Consider the following 24,097-nt stretch of genomic DNA (forward strand, 5'->3'; position numbering starts at 1 on the left):
ACACGCGCTGTTCGAGAATCGCAATATCGCAATATCGCAATATCGAACTATCGAAGTGGCGAACCAATCGACTGCAGGTCTGTTCGTTCTAGTTACATTTCACGTCCGATCGGAAATCACTGGAAAGAGAAAGGACAAAGAAATACAGGATGATTAGCTACAAATGTACATACATTGATCTTTTTTTCACATAATTATATCTTTTTCATTGCCATTTATTGATACTTTTGCTTTAAATTATTTTTTTTTTCTCTAATTGCAATATCCGCCATGAGAGTGTTAGTGCATGGCAAATTTTCTAAGTGCGCGACTCTTGTCAATGTAGTTTTTTAATGGTTGTTAACATAAAATCGCGCCAAAAAATCGGAGCTATCTGTTAAAAGTTAATTTAAATGTATTTGTCATTTATTATTGAAACATTTATTGAAAATTATTATTAATATAATTTCAAATAATTATGAGTATAAATATGAAATGATATTGCATATTGATTACAAACAGTTCACAAAGTGAAAATATTTATTAATTTTTTTTAAAAATAAATAATTACGTATTCTGCAATTTTAATTTTATTTTTAGTTTATTGAGTGCAACTGATATTTTTCGCTCACCTGAGCTACAAAGATGTATTCCACACGGTTGTGAACATAGCTTATAACTTTAATGACAGAAAAGACGTTTATTTACTTGAGATATGTCATTTGCTTGGATGATGGAAAAACTTTACTAGAGTTCTGACAGAATTATATATCTTCAAGATGATATGGCTTTTATTCTTTTTTGTCCATGAAATTTTAGCCAATAATGGCAACATGATTCTAAGAGATTTAGGAGAAAAAGAATATTTTTTAATAAAAGGTAAGAAGGTAAAGAAAAAGTAAGAACATATAACATATAATAAAACATATAATAAAAAGTGAATCTTCTTTTACAGCAAAATCATCGTTGTCACAACATGGGAAATGTTGGCATACTGCACTCCAAGCATTAGAGGGCAGCTGCGACAAGTTAAACGATCATGAACATTCTCTTCTTGCCTTACGCTTAGCGAATTGTTTCTTGGAAGATTCTGGCCATACAACTTATGACTGTCATCTTAGTCAGTCAGAAGACAAGCGTCGGTAAAACTTATTTCTGTCATTGTTGTCAATTAATTTTCTATATGTTATTCTTAATCTTGTATTAATTATTAAAATATTAATTCTGCAGGAAGTGTATTAATGGAATGGTAGATCGAGCATTCAGTGTTTACAATGAATTCTATACTCATGCAACTCATATCTGTTTTTATTTGAAACATGAAGCTTGGCAAGCTGAGGTTGATAACACTATAAAGTTGTATGTATCTTATTTCACAATATTGTATATATTTACTATATATTATTAAATATATATATGTGTGTATCGATACAGGTTATTTCAAGTCTCTTCACGCATGAAAGTTCAATTATTGGAAGCATCGCAAATGCAGGGTGTAATATTGAACAGTCAAAAAGAAGGTTTACGTATTCAAAATGAACTTTTAGATCACGGTAAAGAACTTGGGACTGTATTAAAGACTTCATCAGAGACAGTTAACAATATGGTATTGGATTTCAAGTAAGTTTATGAAATAATTTATGTAATATTCAAAAATATTTAATAGTACGATAAATTAATAATAAAACTTTAAATTTTCATTAAATTTATTAAAATATTAATTTTTAAAATCTTGATTAAAATTTAGAGAATCAGCCAAAGACCAGAAAGAATTGCTTTACGAAATCTTCTCGTATCTACATACTTTTCAAAATTGGATTATGGGAGAAGTGTCTTGGTTTCAATCTATTATATTTTATACTGTCAGCTGTATTCTTTGTGCATTATTCAGTTCTTCTAGAAGAACGGTTAATGCGAGAGTCACACTTTTTACTATCTTAAGTTTAAACATAGTGGTTGAAAGGATATTAGTTCAATATTACAATAAAATTGTATCTCAATCTCCAGACGATAAGGTAATATATAATGCAAAAAGTTTTAAAATAAAAATTTTTCTATTAAAAAAGTGCTACAATATAATGCTACATCTTTTTTACAGGCACAATTGTTAAATACAACGTGGTTGTATAGAAAAATTGCCTTGATACTTTGTGCCATAACATTGTTCTATACATATTGTTATTACAAAGATAGACAGTTGGAGAATTATAAGACTTTACAGAGAATTGAGCAACAGTTGAATATCATACAACAGACTGCAGCTATTTCCAATAGTATTGAACCAATTCGTAAGTACTTACTATATAATCATTTTATATAGCCTAAATAAAATTGCATAATAAGTTCTATTACATTTAGGTTATTCCAAAAGACTCGCATTGAGACGTTTACATACTGTTTCTGATAAACAGAAAGATATCATTGACATTAAAAATACCAAATAATTATTTTAATAATTAAAGAGACCACCAAGAAAATAATTTTTACTATAATAATAATTTATATAATATATAAATTCATCAAATTATTATTATACATTTTATATAATATATAAAATGTATAATAATAATTTGATATAATTGAATGATAATATATAATATATTTTTAGAAAAAAATAGATTAGAAAAACACATTTTATTTATATTGTATGCCTAAGATATAATCTATAAATTCTTCTTATAGTATATGTTAATGCATTAAACAGAGAAATGAGAAACTATACTGTTGGATATCTGCGTAGAAGATATGTGATTTGCTTATGTGTAAAATTCTTACTGTTTGGGACAGGTACAGTTTGCTCCTGTTCAATTTGTGTACGCTCTACATTTTTCAAGTGTGTTTTGTAACATTGATCCAATACTTTAAATTGCGGGACACATCTTTTGTCTACAAACTCGTTTTCTTCGAGACATGTTAAAAGCAGGGATAACTCGTACAAACATCCTTGTTCTGAAATAAAAATTTGCAGTTATGAAATATATAAATACTCTATTGTCAGCTGTAGTAAATTCATTATTATTGGCTATATTGTGTAAATTAAAACAGCAATAACTTAATAATTATAAAATTGGTTTAGAGAAACGTACCTGTTCCTTTCTGATTTTTTGAGGATACGCGATCCTTTAGTTTCATTGGCAAAATCGCCTTAAAAGGTACTTTGTTTACATTTTGGGATGCTCTAGCGCTAGCGTTACGGCAAAATATCGATGTCAATCTCATTTTTCTATAAAATAATATAAAATGATGAGTTCTTTATAGTGAGGTTATAACATTTTCATAAAATTCTACAAAGTCATTGAGTGCGATAGTTTTTTATATTAATATATAAAAGCTATTGCAATCACGTATAATAAAACATAATTTTGATAATATTGTTAATAAATATTCACATACATTAATTATTTGTAAAAACCGTCTGCTGCAATTACACTTCGGTAATAATCGGTAGTATTCGGCTGAATGTAGCTTCACGTCTATCTACACAGATGGCATCATTATCGCAATTTATTATTTTATTTTCCATAAAAATAAAATTTTTCATCGTTCAACTTTCTCTCATCTCATCTTCGTCTTGTCGTCTTGCTTTTTTCTTTGTTGCAATATAAAAACGTAAGAAAATTACAATACATTATTAAAATTGCATTATGTTACAGTGTGCAAACATGCGAAATTAGATTTATTTGCAGAGAGTAGGATAAATTTAAAATAAATTAATATTTCTTATATACATTATTATTTATTGTTCTATTATTTCCTTTTCAGCGAGTGAATATGCACTTGCTTTATTTTAAATTTATAAAGAGCAAAGAAGAAAGTATAGATATTTTATAATAATAAAGTCATGAAAAATATATTGTGCCAAAACTAGAGCAGTCGAATCAGAATCAAACATGTGTCTTTATCGCTGTGATAAACGAATCGTAATGCTGGTAGAAGTATATATACATAGGTGACTTCTTGCAGGCGGAAGATATTGTGGAGGAATCGAGAGGGATATATTTTAGAGAACATGAAAGTTTTCTTTGTCTGTGATTAACGTCATCGTGTAGCTGCTAAGCGGTTAACCTAAAAGCTGCGCATGACAGTGTGATTTTGGCGGCAAGGTCACACGTTGTCAGAAAACAGAAATATACCGAGCTGTAACGAAAAGAAGGAAGAGTGAAATTGCATCGTCTGTCTAACGACACTTCACTGGACCAAGGATGGCAGAAGAACGCATAAGAAGTGAGTTTATTTCAAAAATTACATTGCAGTTGGATCTTTCTGAGATATGGCAGAAAAACCGCGTTTGATCAAATATATATTACAGAGAAATATATATTTTATTGCGGTTTTATTGTAAAACAAATACACGTACATATACACACACGAACGCAGAAATTCATACTTGTGTATGTGCAACACTTTAGCTAAATATATTTAAGTATTTGATTTGAAATTTTGTCTCATAAAGATTGCATATGGAAATGTTTTATTATTGGAATTGTATTGGAAGCTTTGCAAATTTATTATAAATTATATGATTTTCTGCTAAATAATCTTATGATTTCGCGGAGTTATAATGTGCTCAATTTCAAGGACAAAAAAAAAAACTCGCTGTGTCATGGATAAAATTAAATCAGAAAAGGACCTGCGCGTTTTCGAGATTAAAATATGCGACGACATCGTATACATTATGCGAATGTAAACTCTACGATAATATCGTACGATGTGTTTTTATCATTATTTTTTTTTTCTTTTTAGTGATTTCTCGCGTAAATAATGTCGTAAATAAAAAAACATTTATTTACACGATAATAGCAGAATTACGAGATATATACTTGTTTATTATCTCTCTCGCGAGATATATATGATATATTTTCAATAAGCAATAACGCAATTCAACATGGGAATTAATATCTATTGAAGATTAATTTTAGCCTTTTCACTTTTATAAAGATTATCATTGCGAGAATCGAGAATGACTATATTTTATTAATGATAATATTATGATAATATATTGAATGAATAATGATGTGAATATGAAAAATTACAACTTATTTTTTTTAATTTTAAAAGAATTAATATTTTTAAATTTAATAAAGTATAAAATCATTTATCATGGAAATCTTAATGTAAAATATAAAGAGATTATTATTATTATTAGATATTTTTAATATTGTTATTACTTTGAAGACAAATAGTAAAAACTTATTTAAATATTTTTAAAGAATTATAATAGCATTCTCGAATTATTGAAAGAACTATATAGATTAAACAATAAGAGCAATTTAAGATTTTGAAAGTTATATATATTGCGAACGAAAAATTAAGTATAATAAAAGAAAAATGACAAAAGTATTTTTATTCAAGTGTCACATTAAACAGAAATCGATTTCTCAAAATTAAGAAAAAATGGATTGTTCTTTTACAATTTTGATACAACTTTCTTTATTAAGTATTTCGCAGTCGTGACTGCAATTCATTCTAGGTCAATTTAAAAAGTAGGTTTGTGTCATTAATTTTTAATGCCAGAGGCATGTATGTGAAACAATATTGCACAAGTGTAATTATATTTTCAATTGCCTGTTATTTATAGCGACTGTATTATGTAAGAAGTTGAATATAAACGTTTTTATAGAGAATGCAATATGCGTGTATTTTCAATACACAATTGTTACATTTTAAATGTATGAATGCTAAGGATTTAAATTTCAAAATTGTCTCGTATTTTCTTAACATTTCGAAATCTTTTTTTTTTTACTACATGCTATGTTAAAAATTTAAACAAAACGCATATTATTGCAATTTAGTTTTAACGCAATGATTATTTGAAGATAATTTTTTATTTTTTTCAAAGACATACAAAAAATACAAAATTATAAAATAAAAAAATATATATAATAAAGTCATAATTTCAATACACTTATTGTTAATATAAAGTAAGTAATTTTAATACAATTTTGTTTAAAAATGATAAAAATGTAATAATAATATGTATGAATCTTATATGGTATATATGTGACCAATTAATCGCATTTCATTAATGCTGACAAAATGCTTCGCTGTAGCAGCAAAAAATAGTTTCAGGATTTTCAAATTAACAATTTACTGCCGCGAAATTTAATTTTAATTAACTCAAATTAATGCATTTTTCTGATCGATTTTCCTTTGCCTGTTTCGATAGGCAGAATTGTGCATTAACTTAAAAATAAAAGAAAAGTAAATTAAAGTTTTTTTCTAAAATTTGGTTTCTCTATAATTAAATAATTAAGTATTAAGCACTGCACGTTAAGTATTGATCGTGTTAGAAGTTTTATTAAAGCTTTAATTGCGAAAAATCAAATAAATTAAGCTCACATGATAATGAAATTAATTACGATCAATTGAACCGTTGAATTTTGGAAATAAAAGTACAAGAAAACTTATTGTGTGTGTACTGCGACATACATATATATATATATTGTATAATTCAAGAACCGCACTCGTTGGCAGTTGATATATTTATTTGCCAATCATCCTTATCACAACGTGTGTGTTACAAATGCATATCTACGTATACATAGTTTATATATCTCGTTTTATATTCTGCTATTTATAGTTTATACATCAAAGCAAAAACAAAAGAATTATACGTTAGAGCAATCAATTAACTGTTAATGTTATTAATTGAATTAATGCCATAATACGCTTGATACAATATAGAATATTTTGATGTATTATGAAATATATTTTAACTTTATATTTCATTACAAGATATCATAAAATGCTCATCGAGATGTTTTAATTAATTAATTCTACTAATAGTATTAATGCTGACAATTCGAGTATTTCCATTTTTCCTAGCTATTTTATAAAAGGAAGACGATGCATTTTATTATTTAAGAAAACTCTTACATTGTTCTACATTAATCTATATCTGCATAATGGTGGATAAGATTTCATTTCCTGCCTTATTTCTATTACTTTATTGCACAATATCGCGTGATTGTCTTCCCGTCATTTTCTGCAATGCTAGATTAGTCTACAGATGTTTCGTTGACTTACATTCATTAGTGTGATTTCAGCAATCAATGGCGCTTTTCTAATTATGGAGAAATAGTGTTTGCATGAAAATACAGAGAAGATTTGTTTAAATTTAAATAGCGCACATATTACATAAATATGTATATACGTTGTGACACGAGCAAGAATAAAACTCGCTCATCATATAATATCCATTGCATTCATAATATATTGTTACACTTGTGCAAATATAGTTTTACTATTCATTACATTTAATTGTGCAAAAAACAAAGATATTTTGATCAATAAAAATAGTCGATCGCATAATCATATTTATTAATAAAAGAACTTATCATTCCATTGCATTAAACGTGTTTTTGTCCGCAGCTATCACGATTTGATACAAAAACTCATTTAATTTGTATTTGCATCGGATATGCAAAATAATTAAGAAAAAGAGATTAATATCATTATGTTTGCTTTCTTATTACGTTATTATATTAATTGCTTATCCTTACTAATTGTAAGCTAAACATTTAATTTCGAATGTCAGCGACAAAACTCTTTTTTTCGTATAATAGATAATTTGCTATTTGCACTCCATTGATATAAACATGTCCTTGACATACTCAGTAAATTGAAAAACAAAAATTATTTTCTGAATAACGATTACGCGATCAACTATAATCATCGTCAGGAATCATCCAATCGATGCTTCGTAAGCGTTTACATCTTCTTGCTGGCACGTGGCATACGTACCAGGCTTATCCAAAGTGTTTAGTCCAAGTTCTGCTAGTGAAACGACAGGATTAACGAGAGAGATCGGGAAGATCTGTTAATCAATCACAGTATTTTGTAATTTGTTTTTCGTGCAACTTACTCATAAATCATGAGTACTTTAAGTAAGTTGTAATACTGAAATTATGTTTGTATCATATTCTTGTGCGGTTAAAAAATTTAGAGTTCAAAATACTGTTTAAATAAAACGTGTGGATAAAAAAATGTTTATTATATCTAGTGTGGTATTATATACAATCGAATCTTATACTAGTTAATTATATTACTCAGCAAAATTGAGCTTTTTTCTGTTTTTTTTTTGTTGTAAAAGCAACAAAAATATATACTATGTACGTATCGAGAAAATACTTCTTTTATTTTGAATTTATTTTTACTTTTATTTGGACATAAAAAATCACATGACTACTAAAAATATAAATAAATATGATGAAGACAATATAAAAGAATTATTAAAAGTACAATATAAAGTCACTTGTTGTAGAATATAAATACGAAAAACAATAAGATTCTGTTCAAGCTTTTAAAAGACGTGTTGGAGTTATTGATGCAGAAAACTTAAGATAAGAATATAAGTGTGTATGTGTAAAAAAATCAAAATTTTGTATTGTCTATATGTAAAAAAGATGTATTGTTAAAATGTTCAGTGAAAGAGAGGGATATATAGTTTTCTTGCATGGAAACATAAAAAGTTTTGTATTTTCTATGATAAATGTCTCTTCATAGTTTAATTTTCTCGTGAATTCTCTCTGTGAATAAGTCTCATATATTTTTAATCACTTATTACTTATTACTATATTTAAATATTACATATGAAATATATATATATATATATATATATATATATATAATCGAATAATAGTGATATTGACATTTAATATATTATTATTAATTGTACTGCATTAATTGACATTTAATTGACATTTAGTGTTTGACGTATCATTCCGATTGTCGTATGATCAGGAAACTGCAAATGAAGACATGCATTGAATAGTGATTATGTCGCATTTGATCGAGCTTCATGAATATCTAAATTTTATGTAAAAATAAAGTAACAATGACATAATTTAAATCCACAAAAATTTTAAATATCTTAATTATATTAATTACATCAGTCGTACAAGTGTCATCTTTTTTATCGCATGTGTTGACAATTTATAGAAAGTATAATTATCTGTGTACAATATTCCATATAGAATTTCATAAAATAAACTATGTAATTCCGAATATAATTGACCGCGACATGTAAGGATAAAGTTCTATTTATCTCTCTCCCTTCTTTTCTCTATAAATACATAATATAATAAGGCACTTAATTAATTATGATTTTATATACACACACACACACACACACACACACAGCATATTATGGCATTTTTATATATGTACATAATTTGCTTTTACAAAAAGAGAACCAGGAAAGAAGATAAGCTTGGATTTTAAATGTAAACTTTTTTCGATTCAAAAACGAACTCATTGTAACTTATTGCATAACTGATACTTTTTTTTTGAAATTGTGCGTTTATTTGCAAAATAATTTCTTTTAAAAATGTAAATTATTTATGTATTCACAATTGCATCTAAAACATATGCAATAAAAAATTAATTAATTCTACTATTTTTTTTATCAAAATAATTTAGAAAAAATGGAATGCTATAAATAAAGATAATGCATAAAAATAGTTATAAAGTAGCAATATTACAATATAAAAATATAATGCATTATATATAACTAAATGAATATGTAATGTAGGGACATCGACGGAGGAGAGCTTGCAGTATATCAGGCAATCTCTAAAATCGGAAGAAATGGATCATTTAGAAGGGACTCATTTCGACAGGCTCATTCCGCATCTATTTATTATTCTTGGAGCATCTGTGAGTATTTAGTTTTGAAAAAAATATTAAATACATGCAAGTAATGAGTAAAAATAAATAATAAGATATACAATTAATTACAGTCATAAGAGCAAATAATTTATTTTTTATTTCCGTTTATAACTGTTATCGCAGTATCTTTATTTTAATACACAGTCTTACATACTTTGATAATTTAATTGTAAATGTTTTGATTAAATTTTTCAACAATTATGTTTGCTTCTAAAACAAATGATATTAAGATAGGTAAAATAGATTTTGAGCTTTCTTAGTTTTTAAGATTATCCATATATTAAATATGTATACATTATAACAAGCAGATATTTAATTTTTTGTATCTTATATTTCTTTCATTTTATGTTCGAATTTTGATTTGAATATTATGTGCTGGTTTTGATGACAAACAGGGTGATCTTGCCAAGAAGAAGATCTATCCAACTCTCTGGTGGCTTTTTCGAGACAATCTTCTGCCAAAACCCACTACCTTTTTTGGCTATGCTAGAAGCAAATTAACGATACAACAATTGCGTGAAAAGTGTCATCAGTATATGAAAGTGAAGCCAGACGAGGCGAAAAAGTATGAAGAATTTTGGAAGCTAAATCATTATATCGCTGGTTCGTATGACAACCAAAAAAGTTTCGAGCTACTAAATGATGAATTGCGAAAATATGAACAAGCAGAAATTGCACATAGGCTGTTTTATTTGGCATTACCACCGAGCGTGTTCGAAAGCGTTACACGACACCTTCGACTTGTCTGCATGGCAAATAAGTAAGCACACAATTTTGGATTTGTGAAATTTTTTATGTGGAAAATAAAACAAATTAACGAGTAAAGCTTTAAAAATTAAAAGAAAAAGAGATACCTCAAGAATCCCTGAAATGGTTGATTTATTACATTAATAATTTAAAAGTATATTTTTTCAATTTTTATTACAATAATTCAGGCTATATTAAAATTTTAGAGGATGGACGAGAATAATAATTGAGAAACCGTTCGGCCACGACGCTATCTCGTCGCAGATACTCTCCGATCACTTGGCGTCTCTATTCAGCGAAGAACAAATCTATCGTATTGATCATTATCTCGGCAAGGAAATGGTGCAGAATCTAATGACTTTAAGATTCGGTAATAGAGTGTTCAATCCGTCATGGAATCGAGATAATATAGCCTCGGTGCAGATCACTTTCAAGGAGCCATTCGGTACTCAGGGTAGAGGCGGCTATTTCGATGAGTTCGGCATCATTAGGGATGTGATGCAGAATCATCTGCTGCAGATTTTGTCTCTGGTTGCCATGGAGAAACCCGCATCTTGTCATCCGGACGATATTAGAAACGAGAAAGTAAAGGTTCTGAGATGCATTAAGGAACTACAGCTTGAAAATGTAGTTCTTGGTCAATATATCGGAGATCAGGATGCTGAAGATCCAGAGGCACATCAGGGTTACTTGGATGATCCCACGGTACCAGCAGGCTCTAACACGCCGACATTCGCTTTTGCGGTGCTCAAAATAAATAACGAAAGATGGGATGGAGTTCCGTTCATTCTCAAATGTGGAAAAGGTAAGAAGATTGGAAAGATCTGTTTTTCGGCAAGTAGTTGTTTCTTTTCTTCTAATCCTTGTTCTTCTAATATTGCAGCTCTAAATGAACGGAAAGCAGAAGTTCGAATACAATATCATAATGTACCCGGTGATATCTTTGATGGGAAAGCGAAAAGAAATGAAATGGTGATAAGAGTGCAGCCGGGTGAAGCATTGTATATAAAAATGATGACGAAGTCACCTGGCATTACGTTCGATATGGAAGAAACAGAATTGGATCTAACTTATGGTAGTAGATACAAGGTAAATAACAAACGTCTATTGAAGAATTTAACATTGATAATATTAAAATCGGAGAAAGACTCTAGAACATCTAATAATATATATTACGCGCTCAGTACAAATACATGTTATAAGTATCACATTTTATTTTTCAGGATTTAAAATTGCCGGACGCTTATGAGAGATTGATCTTAGATGTGTTTTGCGGTTCGCAAATGCATTTCGTACGAAATGACGAATTATACGAAGCGTGGCGAATATTCACGCCGTTACTTCATCGAATCGACAAAGAGAAAATTCAGCCCATTCCATATAAGTACGTAGCGTGAAATATGTATGTCTTACACATATATTGAAACATGTATGATTGTTTATTTAAAATTTTAGATATGGATCCCGGGGATGTAAAGAAGCGGACGACATGGCGAAAAATAATAATTTCGCTTACTATGGTTCGTACAAATGGGTGAAGCCGTGACACTGTGATACAAGATCATTATATATCATGCAAGTACAAATCCTAAGAAATCTATAAAGATTTACTTAAAGATGCATAATTTTTAACTGTCGCATTCCAAAAATTTTGAAATTCTTATACATATGCTATTTTTACAATTTTACATGTGCATTTCTATATATCTCAGTTTTATCTTACAAAGTTTTCATATGCGATTTCGTCGTAATCTCTGTTCAGAGATACGATTTTCATTTAAGGTAAGCATATTTTTTAAAAATTGATTGCCAGGAAATAAATATTATCAGTATATTTAGATCAATTTTATTAAATCTTGACAGTTGTGAAACATGTATGTGATGCCAATCGCGACATACTCGTGTACAAATATTTTTAATAATATAAATTATACAGCATTAGAGGTTTGTATGATTGTTCAATTATGACTATAAATAAGAGAAAGTTGAACTGCCATGTATATATATATACACTTATGAAAAAGCTTTACTCAAAGTGTATCACAAAGATAAGTGGCATCCGAATATCTTGCATCTTTTACTTACACACTTTTGGAACTCATTATATAATCTTGCTATTCAGCTCTCTCTTATATAAAATGAATTATATATTAATATATAAATACAAAAATTGATATATTAATTAACAATGAACTAAAAATATATGTAATTTATATATATTTAATAATTATATATATATTTTTTTATTGTATATTAAATGGTAAAAGCTGAAAGAGGAAGATAATCATTGCTTATATGTGTATATATATATATATATATTTTAAGATTCTTTTGAAGTTTATGGTATGTTCATTGTGATATAGAAAGGTTGAGGATATGTAAAAAATATATAAAATGTAGGAAATTGAAAATTTAATGTATTATTATACGCTTGTAAATTTTGTTGGTATATAGTAACATTTGGTAAAAAAAGGTATAAATCAATACGTACATACTTTTCTAATTTAATGATCAACACAAGTAAAAAACGAATTTAATATTAGTTTGCATGCATTTATTGATAAATAAAATTATGATCACGTAATATCGCTATTTGGAATGTACATAAGGGATATGAATCCTATCTTGTGATAAATTTACAACTTAAAACAGATGACATATTATTGATATAGAAAAAAAACATGTAATCTTTTAGCTCAAAGGCGAAAATAAAGATTTGACTTCAAAACGGCTGAACTGACTAGAATAATAATAGCAGACAAAAAATCAGCAGAATAAAAATTCAATAGAGTAAAAGAGAGAGAGATAAATTAATTTAGTCGAATTGATTCAAGCAATTAAATTCATTAAGATTCTACAGAAAAATTTAGACATAATGAGCAGAAAGTTTGTAAAATGTATGTTTTTCCGTGCATAAAAGAATTATTAGCACTAATTTTGTTAATTAGGGATCAATATATATTATAAAAAAATCTATAATACATGTTATAATTCATGTTCTTATAAAAGTTGTAAATCAATTTTTTTTTATATATATAGGTATTGTTTTATTTTTCTATTTGGATTTATGGAGATCCAGATGTGTGGTACAGTTAACAGCCGAAAATCAGTAATTTTATTAAAATGTATTCTAAATTTTAATAACTATGTATATATTGTTATGTGTATTTTTACATATAAAAGAGAAAATTATACATTTAAAATTAGCGATATCTAATTATAAAAAATGACTACCAGCACTACGGTGCATTGCACAAATTAAACATAAAAAAAAATGTTAATGTTTTACATGTTTCGTCAAAAGTCTCTTCGTTAAACATTTTCTTGATTAGGACCATTCACCGCAATACCAAATATGAATTTAAAACTTCTGCAGTGTTGATCAATATGGCAATGTTTTTTTTTCTTTGTTTGAACACACTTTTCACAACAGTATCGTAAAAATGTCGCAATTTTATCCAAGTTTATAATTTAATTAAAATACAATTTATATGGATTTTACTTATACCAAACTTAAATTTCACATGCCGCAGGATCCAACAATTCATCCCAATTGATACTTCTCTGAAATACCTCCTGTTGCAACCATAATTCATAATGTTGTTTAAATTCCTCAGTCAATTCTACATTTGTACCAAGTACTGACGTTATAGATGCATCAATTGGTTCCATCTCTTCATCTCTCAAGACATTTGAGTATCTTCGATTATTGAATTGATCAACACATGTACGTAATTCGCACTCTTCAACTTGAAAATCCCATGGCCGTGCTTCTAAATCTAATTGATATATGAAATTATATTACATTTTTTAGTGTTATAACTTTGTTAGCAAAATAATTTATGTATAATAATCTCACATTAAAGTTTTGATAAATTTGAAAGAGGACACACATACATATATGTTTGTTGTGTTTCCTTCTTCAAATATATCTATATATCTATATATATATATATATATATATATATATATATATATCTATATATATATATATAATGTAAAATATTCCAAATTTATTATACCATTGCCATATGCCCAATCGTCGTTTAAACGATGTCGAACTTTTGCATATATAACACTAATTGTTTTCATATTTGTTTTTCTCCACTGTCGACCGAGATATTTCGTTTGCATTTTCAATAATTTTAAAACGTATAATTGCATCATTGCGTGCCTAACTTTCAATGTACGTTTTAAAATAGGTGCTGATTTAAAAACGACTAACATCTGCAAATATGAATGATTTGAACGTATACATATTAATGTATATAAATTATGTACAATGTCATATATATATAAAATTGTTATTGACTTACCATTATCCTACTATGTTTCCATTTAGTTAATTTGTTTAAAATTCTTAGTAAATTGATACAAGAGAAAACATTTCTCCATGAAAAAGATTGACTGTGCCCAATTTCGAGACTATCAGTAGTTAACTCTGGCTGATCACCAATGACACACATGGGGAAGTCCAAAATAGGAATACTGTTGCAAGAAAAATTATTGATAATTATTATAATACATATGATTAGAAATTTAACTCGCAATTACATTCTTACTTACACGTTCTTTGCTTCAATGTAAGCTATAATGTTCTGATTTAAAAACTTTAATACAAGTGGTATGCAATTGGCAAATACTAAATGCTGTGACATAAATTCGAATTGATATATGTGATTTAGCTTGAAATGTTTAAGCAGCAATAATAAAATTGCAGAAACAGCTTTAACAATTATCTCTTTATGTCGATTAACATCAATTCCTAATTTCATTGATTGTAGTACTGTCATTCTGAAAGTATAATTAAAATATGTTTCGTTTGTTTTTAAAAAGGTTTTATATTAATATTACATATTACTTGTACTCACGGCATTTCTTCTGGTAGTACATCAGCCAAAATATTGATGCTGTCAGTTTTGGCCTTACTAGTCGGTGCAGCAGCAAGTAGTATTTTCAATAATGCAATCATATATTGTGGCAAGTTCGGTAATATAGCTTGATAAAGAATTTCTGTTGGCGTTTGACGTAACGGTGGTTCTGAAGTACTCATTGGATTTCTTGCTATCTCTTCTTCCTTCTGTATTTGAATTTCAGCTAGAGATGTATACATATGCTAAAACATTGTAACATTTAGTATAGTAGATTGTATTGTGATATTATAGCGGTATAATTTATATACATATTTTAAGCAAATACCTTTTTAAGAGTAGTGACACCTTCATGAATTGGTTGCGGCAAACCTGCTAAACTTTCTCTGTCTCCTTGTAATTTGTAACCAACAAATTTTAATCTTGCAACTTCGAGAAAGCTGTCTACATCTTTTTGTCTTACTTTGGGCGTCCAAGGTAAACCTAATAAATAATATTTAAATATTAATAATATATATATATATATATATATAATTAAGATACAAATTAATAATTTTGAAGTAATATATTACCTTTTCCTTTTAGAAGCTGTGGAATGCTTGGCCTCAATTGCGATTGATTATTCTGATCTTCATAATATGTTTGATTCCAGCAGCCACCAGGTCCACCAGGTCCCAGGAATACAATCACTTCACCATCTCCTTCATTTGTCGTAGTATTATTTGGAGGTTCGCCTCCTTCATACTCCATGCCTAAGCCTGGATCATCTAATGAGCTTTGTTTCATCAGAAAGTTCTGTAAAAAAATCTGCTATTATTTGTAATTAATATTTGTAAAAGCATCAAGGCAATTATAATATAGTAATAATAATGCTATATACATATATAATACTAATTTTAAATGGAAAAATTACCCGTCGAAAAGGTCGATTATTCCTTTTCTGATTTTGCGTTTCTAATAAATCTGCTGCACTCATAGGTGGAGAACTTGCCCTCATTGTTCTAGCGACTTCGATAGTGTCTTCCTGTTGTGTATCGAGGCCAGCTTCCTCACGATACTGTTTCTTCAACTCTCTAAGTGAGTCGATACCACCGAGAGAAACCAGGATTAGCTTCCATAAAAGTAAGAGAACTTTCTTCATAGGAAAATGTGGTGCTGAGCCGCTGCAGAAACATGTCACCATACCAAGAAGTTTAACAATCAGTAACTCTTCTCCATATGGATTTACTGTAAGAGAAAACATATTATCCTAACATTTAAGAAGAACAACTTCTGAAATATAATATTTGTTGAGATATTCTACATAAACACAATGACATACCAAGATCTTCTTTGAAACCTTCAACATTTTCTTTATACTCGCTGTGTTCAATATTTTTCAATTCTTCTCTCATAACTTCTGTTATAATGTACAAAACGGACAGAATGACTCTTAGATCTATTGAATCAGCGAGACTAACAGCTAGCTTTCTCATTGCTGAAGTAGCAGTTGTGCTATTCCTATAAAAATCCTTTAATGTAGAAAAAATCAAACAAGAATCTGTACATTCCAGTGTGACATATATATATATATATATATACATATATAATATAATCTTACTCAATCTCAATATTTAGCAGTTCAACAAATGCTGGAAAAATGCCAGCTTCGTAGAGTAACATTACATTTGTCCTAGTCCAGTCTTGTTGTTCTTTGTCAGACTGTACCTCAGCCCAACAACCCTGAGCTAAATAAAGGATGCAGCGTGCCGCCTTCATTCTGAGCTGTTTATTGGAAACTTCCAATTGATCCAGTAATTTATAAATTATCGATTTTTGCTCTGGTCTTGTCAAGTTTTGCCACCATGGTCTTAAGTTATAGCATTCCATCTGATCTTCAAAAGCCTAAAATTGATAAAAGCTCAGTTAATCTGTTTTTGTACTTGTTGCCATATTTCAATCACTTTTGATTTTTATCATAACAAATTCATCGTTACAATTCGCAACTGTACCTTAAGATTAAGTTGTAATTCATACTGCTCTGTATAGCTATATAACTCGGCAATTTCATTATCATGTATATCAGTGTCATCGTAAACAAATTCCAGATCCGTAGTTCTGATTTCCTGTGCCTTCTCCTAAATTAAGAAAATAATATGAAATTAGACATAAGTAACTTCAAATAACACACATTATTGAGAAAATTAAACAATACAATAAAAGCTATTAGGTAATTGTATATATATTTAACTTTGTTGAGAATGTAATTACTGTCATTATATTAATTATAATTTATTCGTTTTGTGAAAGTATATTTTTTCCAGATCTACAATTAAATATGGAACAATATATTATGAGAGAGAGAATTATGAGAGAAAACAATATAATATATCATAATACAAATCTATAGACATCGACAATTATTTATTTGTACTAATCAGAAATTAAATTATAGCTGTGTGTGAATGCTGTCAAAAGGAGTTAAGATTAGAGGGCAATCTCGTTCACCAGCTTATTCATGAGAATTGATGAGAAGCTGGACACTGGACCCCCGTGGAGAGGATCACGTTTGCCGTTTCCATTCGCATCGTCTATCGCTGCGTCGCGCTCAAGGAAAGACGACATTTTCGTCCTTTGACATTTACGTCACTTTAATCGCCCGGACGACAAATATTGCACTAGAAATTGTTCGTTCGACCTCGTCACTTTCTAACCCCGATTTATGCGTATGTGCAAACGAGGATCTCCGAGGATCTCCGTTCACGACTGCTGCTGGATACTTCCGTGCCATTGAGCTCTATAGTATACTAGTATGAATATTTCCTATACTATCCTATAGAAAATCGGAGCCAGAATTAGAAAGAGACATGGATGTTCTTGAGTGGCTCGTTTGTCTCTGTTTATACCGTATCATCTGAACTAAAAACATTTCTCATCAGATATTTAGCAATAAAAGCGATATGTGTTTTAGTTTTATTTATGAATTGATTTTATTTAAACAGCAAAATTGAAAATGGCTGTGAATCATTTTCTTTAATTCGTAAAGTATACTATAAAGCTCAATATTTCATATGCATTTTTGCTCGCGATTGAAAGTCTTTGGAAATAGTCGATACATTACATACAACATATATATATTTTCACAGATAACATCTAAAATCTAAAATATTGCTTTTTTTATAATAATTCGTAATTAAGTATAATATGCGTGATCTGGTCAAAAAATCAAACTTTTTTTATTGCAAAAAAGAAAAAATAAAAAAAAGAATATTTTGTATGTATAATTATAATTATTAATTACAATGGGTCACAAAATGCATTGGCAATACAATGAAAAAGTAAAAAATTAAAAAATATTCAATAATAAAATAGATTTCTGATACTGCAATTTTTGATTCATAATATATTAGATAGAGAATAGATTATGTATTTAAGAAGATTTAGATTTTATGGGTGTGTAATTTGGGAAGAGATAATTTAAGAACAGTTTAGAAGCAACTTTTTCATTTATTTCCTCTTGTTAATATATCTTGTTCATTATTTCTCAAAACTTTAATAGTACAGTTTATATTTCATTCAAAACACAGAAAGTATCAAAAAAGTATACATAAGATGAATGTAAAAATGATAGCTCTTTTCTCTTTTGGCTGCATCGCACACACATATATATTTTACATTTTTAACATTTAAAATAATATATATTTACACATTGGAGACTAGAGCGAAACATTTGATACATGCAATTAAAAAAATAGATATATTTCTTTGTCATGCTAATTATATATTCTGATTATAATTGGAAATGCTGTTTTATATTTAAAAAAAATTGAATTTTCTTAAAATGATATATAAATTCATAACATTCTTTCTTTGTTTTTAGGATTCTATGTTTACATGCACCGTACATTTAAGGAACTCCATCTAACAGTAACAGAAAATTACGCAGGAAGGAAAAAAAAGAAGAAAATACAATCTGGGACATTAAATAAAGGTACATATATAATTCTCAAAAATTAAGACACATACAAGCAACACTGCATCGCTACTATGATATACACTTGACTTTGTGTTGCGCAAGATAATACACAAGATAAAGCTTTGCACATTTTTGGCTTCTGAAGATACTTATAAAGATTGTATATATAAGACAAAATATACATGTACAATCAATGCGAAAATAACACAGTAAGAAATAAAACGCATTCAACAAAAAAATTGGCGTCCAACATCCACAATATAAGATCAGAGCACATTCTTACCATATTTAACCTAAAATTATTTAACAGAAACCACACACATTCAGCAAAAAAACAGTCAGAATTCTCCGTACAATTATCGCTTAAAGACAACCATTCATTGACACGATTTATACGTGAATACAATATTATCTGACATTTTATGAAAAAAAAAAAATCTGTCAAATTTCTTTTATTTTTATTTTTATGCTTCACCCACACAAACGAGTGTCGACGTGCGACGGTGCGACCTGCTTGGCGGCATGGCGTGATGGGAGTGGGGAGCTGGGTGGGGGAATGCGCGCGCCGGGCGCCGGGCCGCGCGCGCATCCCCCCACCACCCAGCCCCCACCACTCTCCCCCACTCCGCGCACCGAATTCCATTGAAGGTTAAGTCGAACGCGCCGCGCAGTCCGCGCACATCGACACGCGCTCTCTCTCTCTCTCTCTCTTGTCCCGCGTTGCGTGTCTGAAATTGGCAACACTGGTGTCTCGACGAATGTTTTTCGCGATATCGATACATCGATGTATTGACGATGAGAGCTTCGAGAACTTGATATCTCGAAATTCGAAATTTCACGAATGCCGCGAGTTTGGTGAATATTTTCCTTCGTGTGGTAGCTGGAGCTGATAGCTGGTAGCTCGGCTTCCATCTTGAAAATCTACCCCGGTGCCGAAAGACGAATTTTCTTGTCCGCGTCTGTCCGCGTCCACGTTGATTCGATCGGTTTCGGCGTCGGTACGCTTTGAAGGTTTTCGTGTAAGTCAGTCGCGATTCGAGTCACTGGACAAGCACATGGGAATATAGGAAAATGCAGGGCACCATAATCGAGAATCTGAGCGGCAAGAAGCTCTCGGTGCTGGTGATACTTTTGATAATCGCACAGATAGTTTGTTTTCTGATAGGCGGTTTGATCGGTAAGCAATTTGTTAAATATATTTTTTTATATCAATTAATAATTGCTCACAGTTTGTCTTTGTTAATATAATGAGAAATATATAGCATGTTCTAAATATATATTTATTCCTTGTTTTTTTTTTCATATATATTTTTGCATTTTATTTTATATATAGCTTTTATATAATAAAGTAGTAATGAAAAACGGTTTTAATAAATTTTAGATATATATATGTATATATATATATATATATATATTTGATATTTTTGGTGTTACGTGTGGAAATTTTCTTGTATTTTTTATTGTACTCATATCAATCTGTTAGTAATATAAAATTGTAATAATATGAAATTGAAATTAATACAAGTAATGGAAATATATAAAAAAATATACATATATAAAAATATATATAGTATGGGATGTTATATTTGGAATAAATTTAATGTGGAAAAATATATAGTAAAATATATAAACATTACTTTTTAGCACCTACACCTGCCAGTAGCCAGAACATTCTTGGCACACCATGCAAAGATATTAGTATTAATGGATCTGATCAAAACAAATGGTTTTACTCAAGAGGAGATGGTTCTTGTACTCCAGTTGACATGCATCAGTTTAATTTGGCAGACAATTATCAGCAAGCATACCAAGTTGTGTATACATTTCAGGTACATAATTTATAAAATTATATTACAAAATAATACTAATGCGGTATTAAGTCGTACGAAATTGACCAATCATAGTTGAATGTGAGAAGAATAATCGACTGTGATTGGTTAATTTCTTACGATTTATGACTTTACGACTCTATTGTAGACCCTGTATAAGATGTTTGACTATAAAGATATGAATAAATTTCTTTTTAGATGCCTGTACCTCGGAGCAGTATGGACCTCGATTATTCGAGATGGCAGCAAAATTTGATAGGAGTTTTACAAGTGGATATATCTTACAATAGCCAGATTGAAATTGGTAATATAACAACTGTTATTAACATTATAATTATTAATTTAATAATTTAATTAATAATTATAATTCTGACATTTCTTTTATAGCTCCTAAGACAAAAATAACATTGGATGCACGATTAGCTTATCGAAATAAGGGTGATCCAAAAGATGTATGGAAACCATATGCTGCTTCTGTCATGGAAAGAATTTTAGATTGCAGCATAGATAAGGTAAATGTGTTTGATATGTAATACTACTATTGCAAGCTTGTATTTTATACATGCTTAATGCTTATATATAAATATATGAATATAAAAACATAATACTGTGATTTTTTTCTAGCCACTGGAACACTATAATTACGATTGTAGTGTCATGCCATTGTTTGAATTGGGATCTTTATACCATGATTATTATTTATTAAATATTCGTCTTCCCTCTGACACTGATAAAAACCAGGGATTGGGACATATTGTTGACTTATGGCTTACAGTGAGTATAAAAATGTAAAATTTTAGTATATTGCCAATAAAATTTTAATTATTATGAAAATTATTTAACTCGATATATTATTTATAATGTAGGCTATTAATCAAAACGGTGGGTTCACGAAAGTTTGGGTGAGTCTAAAGACCGTTTATTTCCCTATAGTACTACTAGTTTTGGCTTGGTATTGGAGAAGAGTGTACATGCTATCCAGATCGCCCGCACTTTTGGAATATATGCTCTTAGCGTTGGGTTCTGCCTTAACATTTCTAAATCGTATGTTTATTACTTTATATTTTGCACATTTCTAAACTTTTCTGTTTATATCACGATAATTATTTTGTAAATCTTTTTCATATTATAATTTTAGTGCCTTTGGAATACTTGACACTCGCTTTTGATATGCCATTTATGTTATTGTTGGGTGATATTCGACAAGGAGTATTTTATGCGACATTGTTATCATTCTGGCTGGTATTTGCCGGTGAACATTTAATGGTGAGAAAAACTTAGTTATTATTTGCAATTCTTATTGTCATAATTATGGGCGAGTTTTTTTAATTCATTGATTGATCAATTGCATGATGCGCAAATGCATTTGCAGCATTTGCGCATCATGTGATTGATCAATCGATGAATTAAAAAACTCGCCCTATATTAGCATAATCATATATTATCGTAACCTATATTTTTTTTTGTTTCATATATGCATCTTATTCTTCATTAGATTCAGGTGAGCTTTTTTTTTATCCATTACAACTAATCTTTATTCTCATTGCTGAAAGGTATTAAGAGTTTGATAATGTACATTTTAGGAGGGTGATCAAAGTAATTCATTAAAATGTTATTGGCGACATCTCTCCGCAGTAGGTACTGGATGTCTCTCTCTATTTATATTTGATATGTGTGAACGTGGTGTACAATTGAGAAATCCATTCTACTCAATTTGGGTCACCGATATTGGAACGAAATTAGCAGTATCCTTTTCTTTGTATATACATATATAAATTGCATCTTATATCTTATTAAATCTTTAAAAAGACATCTATAAAATAATTCTCCAAATTTATTTTCTTGAACAAACAATAGCTATCCTTTATTATCTTAGCTGGTATCTCGGCAGGAATATACCTGCTGTTCTTATTTTATATGACATGGAAAGTATTTATGAACATTAGCGCAAGGAGGGCTGTTTTACCCAGTATGAGCTCGGCACGACGTCTGCATTATGAAGGAGTTATATATCGTTTCAAATTCTTGATGATTGCTACGTTGTTATGCGCATCCTTAACTATTGTTGGTTTTATATTAGGACAGGTAAAAAAAAGTCAACGAAATATTTGATTATATATATAATATTATATTTGATTATATAATTATATTAATTATGTAACATTTTTTTCTGACATAGGTTGCAGAAGGTCAATGGAAGTGGGATGAAGATTTACAGTTGGAAATGACTTCTGCCTTTTTTACTGGTGTATATGGTATGTGGAACATTTACATCATTGCATTATTATGTCTCTACGCTCCTTCTCATAAGCAATGGCCAATCGAACCATCTGGTAAGTACATATTTATATTTGTAAATTAAATATTAATATATATTTGAGATTTGTTATGTACTGTGTTCGTGTTAATATTGAATTTTAAACTTCATTAAAACTGTTCCAACATATTTGTTCTATTATGGGGAATAAGCAAAGATATATTTCAACTTTGCAGAGAACAGTATTAGCGAGGAAATTGAATTTTCCCCCTTGCCAACTGATCCTAATGAAATGCTGTCTCTAACTGCGTTTGCACGAAAAACAGCAATAGAGTAAAGTACATATGTTTATTTATGTACATTTGTAAGAAGCAGGAAGAGACAGCAACTTTTTATATTTAATGTACTTAATTGTTATAATTAGAATTTATATAAATAGAGGTGTATTAGATTTTTCACTATTTATTAGGAACACAATGACTGATAATACTTCTATGGTAACAATTTTATATGCCAAATTCGATTATTTATTGCTCCCAATGTTTTTTGTATGTTATATACCCCTATTTATAGTATTATATTATCTATGATAGGCGAAAATATATAAGTCATTTCATCTTTGTATTTATTAGTATATGTCATAAGCACAAGCCCTAGAATGAATATGATCTGCTTTTATACATTATTTATAAAAACTTATATAGCATAATGCACATAACATGCGTATATATGTAGTATACGTGTATTATGTTGAAACAACAACTAGTACTCTGCGTTGATACCACTGCTT

General features: G+C 29.1%; 5 protein-coding genes across 10 annotated transcripts; 3 read left to right on the plus strand and 2 right to left on the minus strand.

Annotated features, from left to right (window-relative positions):
- LOC145937761 (uncharacterized) lies at nt 1–2,467 on the plus strand. 4 transcript variants are annotated; one of them, XM_083041103.1, is made up of 8 exons: nt 1–165; nt 580–858; nt 935–1,121; nt 1,210–1,338; nt 1,414–1,599; nt 1,727–1,994; nt 2,078–2,267; nt 2,338–2,467. In XM_083041103.1, the coding sequence occupies exons 2-8, from the start codon at nt 759–761 to the stop codon at nt 2,421–2,423; spliced, it is 1,146 nt and encodes a 381-aa protein (XP_082897229.1). In that variant the 5' UTR covers nt 1–165; nt 580–758; the 3' UTR covers nt 2,424–2,467. The 4 variants fall into 4 exon arrangements, with proteins under 4 accessions (XP_082897229.1, XP_082897227.1, XP_082897228.1 ...); XM_083041101.1 differs by lacking the exon at nt 1–165 and adding an exon at nt 204–394; XM_083041104.1 differs by lacking the exon at nt 1–165 and adding an exon at nt 473–509.
- Nucleotides 2,015–3,483, minus strand: LOC145937763 (small ribosomal subunit protein mS37). Its single transcript, XM_083041106.1, has 3 exons — nt 3,373–3,483; nt 3,066–3,202; nt 2,015–2,928 (listed from the first exon to the last, which is right to left on the minus strand). The coding sequence occupies exons 2-3, from the start codon at nt 3,196–3,198 to the stop codon at nt 2,696–2,698; spliced, it is 366 nt and encodes a 121-aa protein (XP_082897232.1). The 5' UTR covers nt 3,199–3,202; nt 3,373–3,483; the 3' UTR covers nt 2,015–2,695.
- A 19-nt stretch (nt 3,484–3,502) lies between these two features.
- Nucleotides 3,503–12,489, plus strand: Zw (glucose-6-phosphate 1-dehydrogenase Zw). Of its 2 annotated transcripts, XM_083041096.1 has the most exons (8): nt 3,503–3,588; nt 3,943–4,203; nt 9,512–9,636; nt 10,044–10,408; nt 10,602–11,200; nt 11,279–11,484; nt 11,619–11,779; nt 11,851–12,488. In XM_083041096.1, the coding sequence occupies exons 2-8, from the start codon at nt 4,182–4,184 to the stop codon at nt 11,939–11,941; spliced, it is 1,569 nt and encodes a 522-aa protein (XP_082897222.1). In that variant the 5' UTR covers nt 3,503–3,588; nt 3,943–4,181; the 3' UTR covers nt 11,942–12,488. The 2 variants fall into 2 exon arrangements, with proteins under 2 accessions (XP_082897222.1, XP_082897223.1); XM_083041097.1 differs by lacking the exons at nt 3,503–3,588; nt 3,943–4,203 and adding an exon at nt 7,701–7,865 and having other exon boundaries at nt 11,851–12,489.
- A 990-nt stretch (nt 12,490–13,479) lies between these two features.
- Strip (striatin interacting protein) lies at nt 13,480–17,887 on the minus strand. Of its 2 annotated transcripts, none has more exons than XM_083041084.1 (12): nt 17,754–17,887; nt 17,258–17,383; nt 16,867–17,150; nt 16,588–16,766; nt 16,180–16,493; nt 15,839–16,061; nt 15,595–15,749; nt 15,267–15,511; nt 14,962–15,189; nt 14,712–14,883; nt 14,418–14,622; nt 13,480–14,174 (listed from the first exon to the last, which is right to left on the minus strand). In XM_083041084.1, exons 1-12 carry the CDS (start codon nt 17,868–17,870, stop codon nt 13,909–13,911), a joined length of 2,514 nt encoding a protein of 837 aa, XP_082897210.1. In that variant the 5' UTR covers nt 17,871–17,887; the 3' UTR covers nt 13,480–13,908. The 2 variants fall into 2 exon arrangements, with proteins under 2 accessions (XP_082897210.1, XP_082897209.1); XM_083041083.1 differs by having other exon boundaries at nt 15,839–16,073.
- Nucleotides 17,888–20,093: 2,206 nt separating this feature from the next.
- Wls (Wnt ligand secretion mediator) lies at nt 20,094–24,066 on the plus strand. The gene is made up of 12 exons (XM_083040134.1): nt 20,094–20,398; nt 20,866–21,050; nt 21,249–21,354; nt 21,438–21,562; nt 21,675–21,824; nt 21,917–22,094; nt 22,189–22,316; nt 22,546–22,551; nt 22,634–22,795; nt 22,908–23,135; nt 23,230–23,383; nt 23,544–24,066. Exons 1-12 carry the CDS (start codon nt 20,293–20,295, stop codon nt 23,642–23,644), a joined length of 1,629 nt encoding a protein of 542 aa, XP_082896260.1. The 5' UTR covers nt 20,094–20,292; the 3' UTR covers nt 23,645–24,066.
- The last annotated feature ends 31 nt before the right edge of the window (nt 24,067–24,097 follow it).

This window comes from Prenolepis imparis, unplaced genomic scaffold (assembly GCF_030444845.1).
Source record: "Prenolepis imparis isolate NDT839.2.m4 unplaced genomic scaffold, iyPreImpa1.0 SCAF_6, whole genome shotgun sequence".
NCBI lineage: Eukaryota > Metazoa > Arthropoda > Insecta > Hymenoptera > Formicidae > Prenolepis > Prenolepis imparis.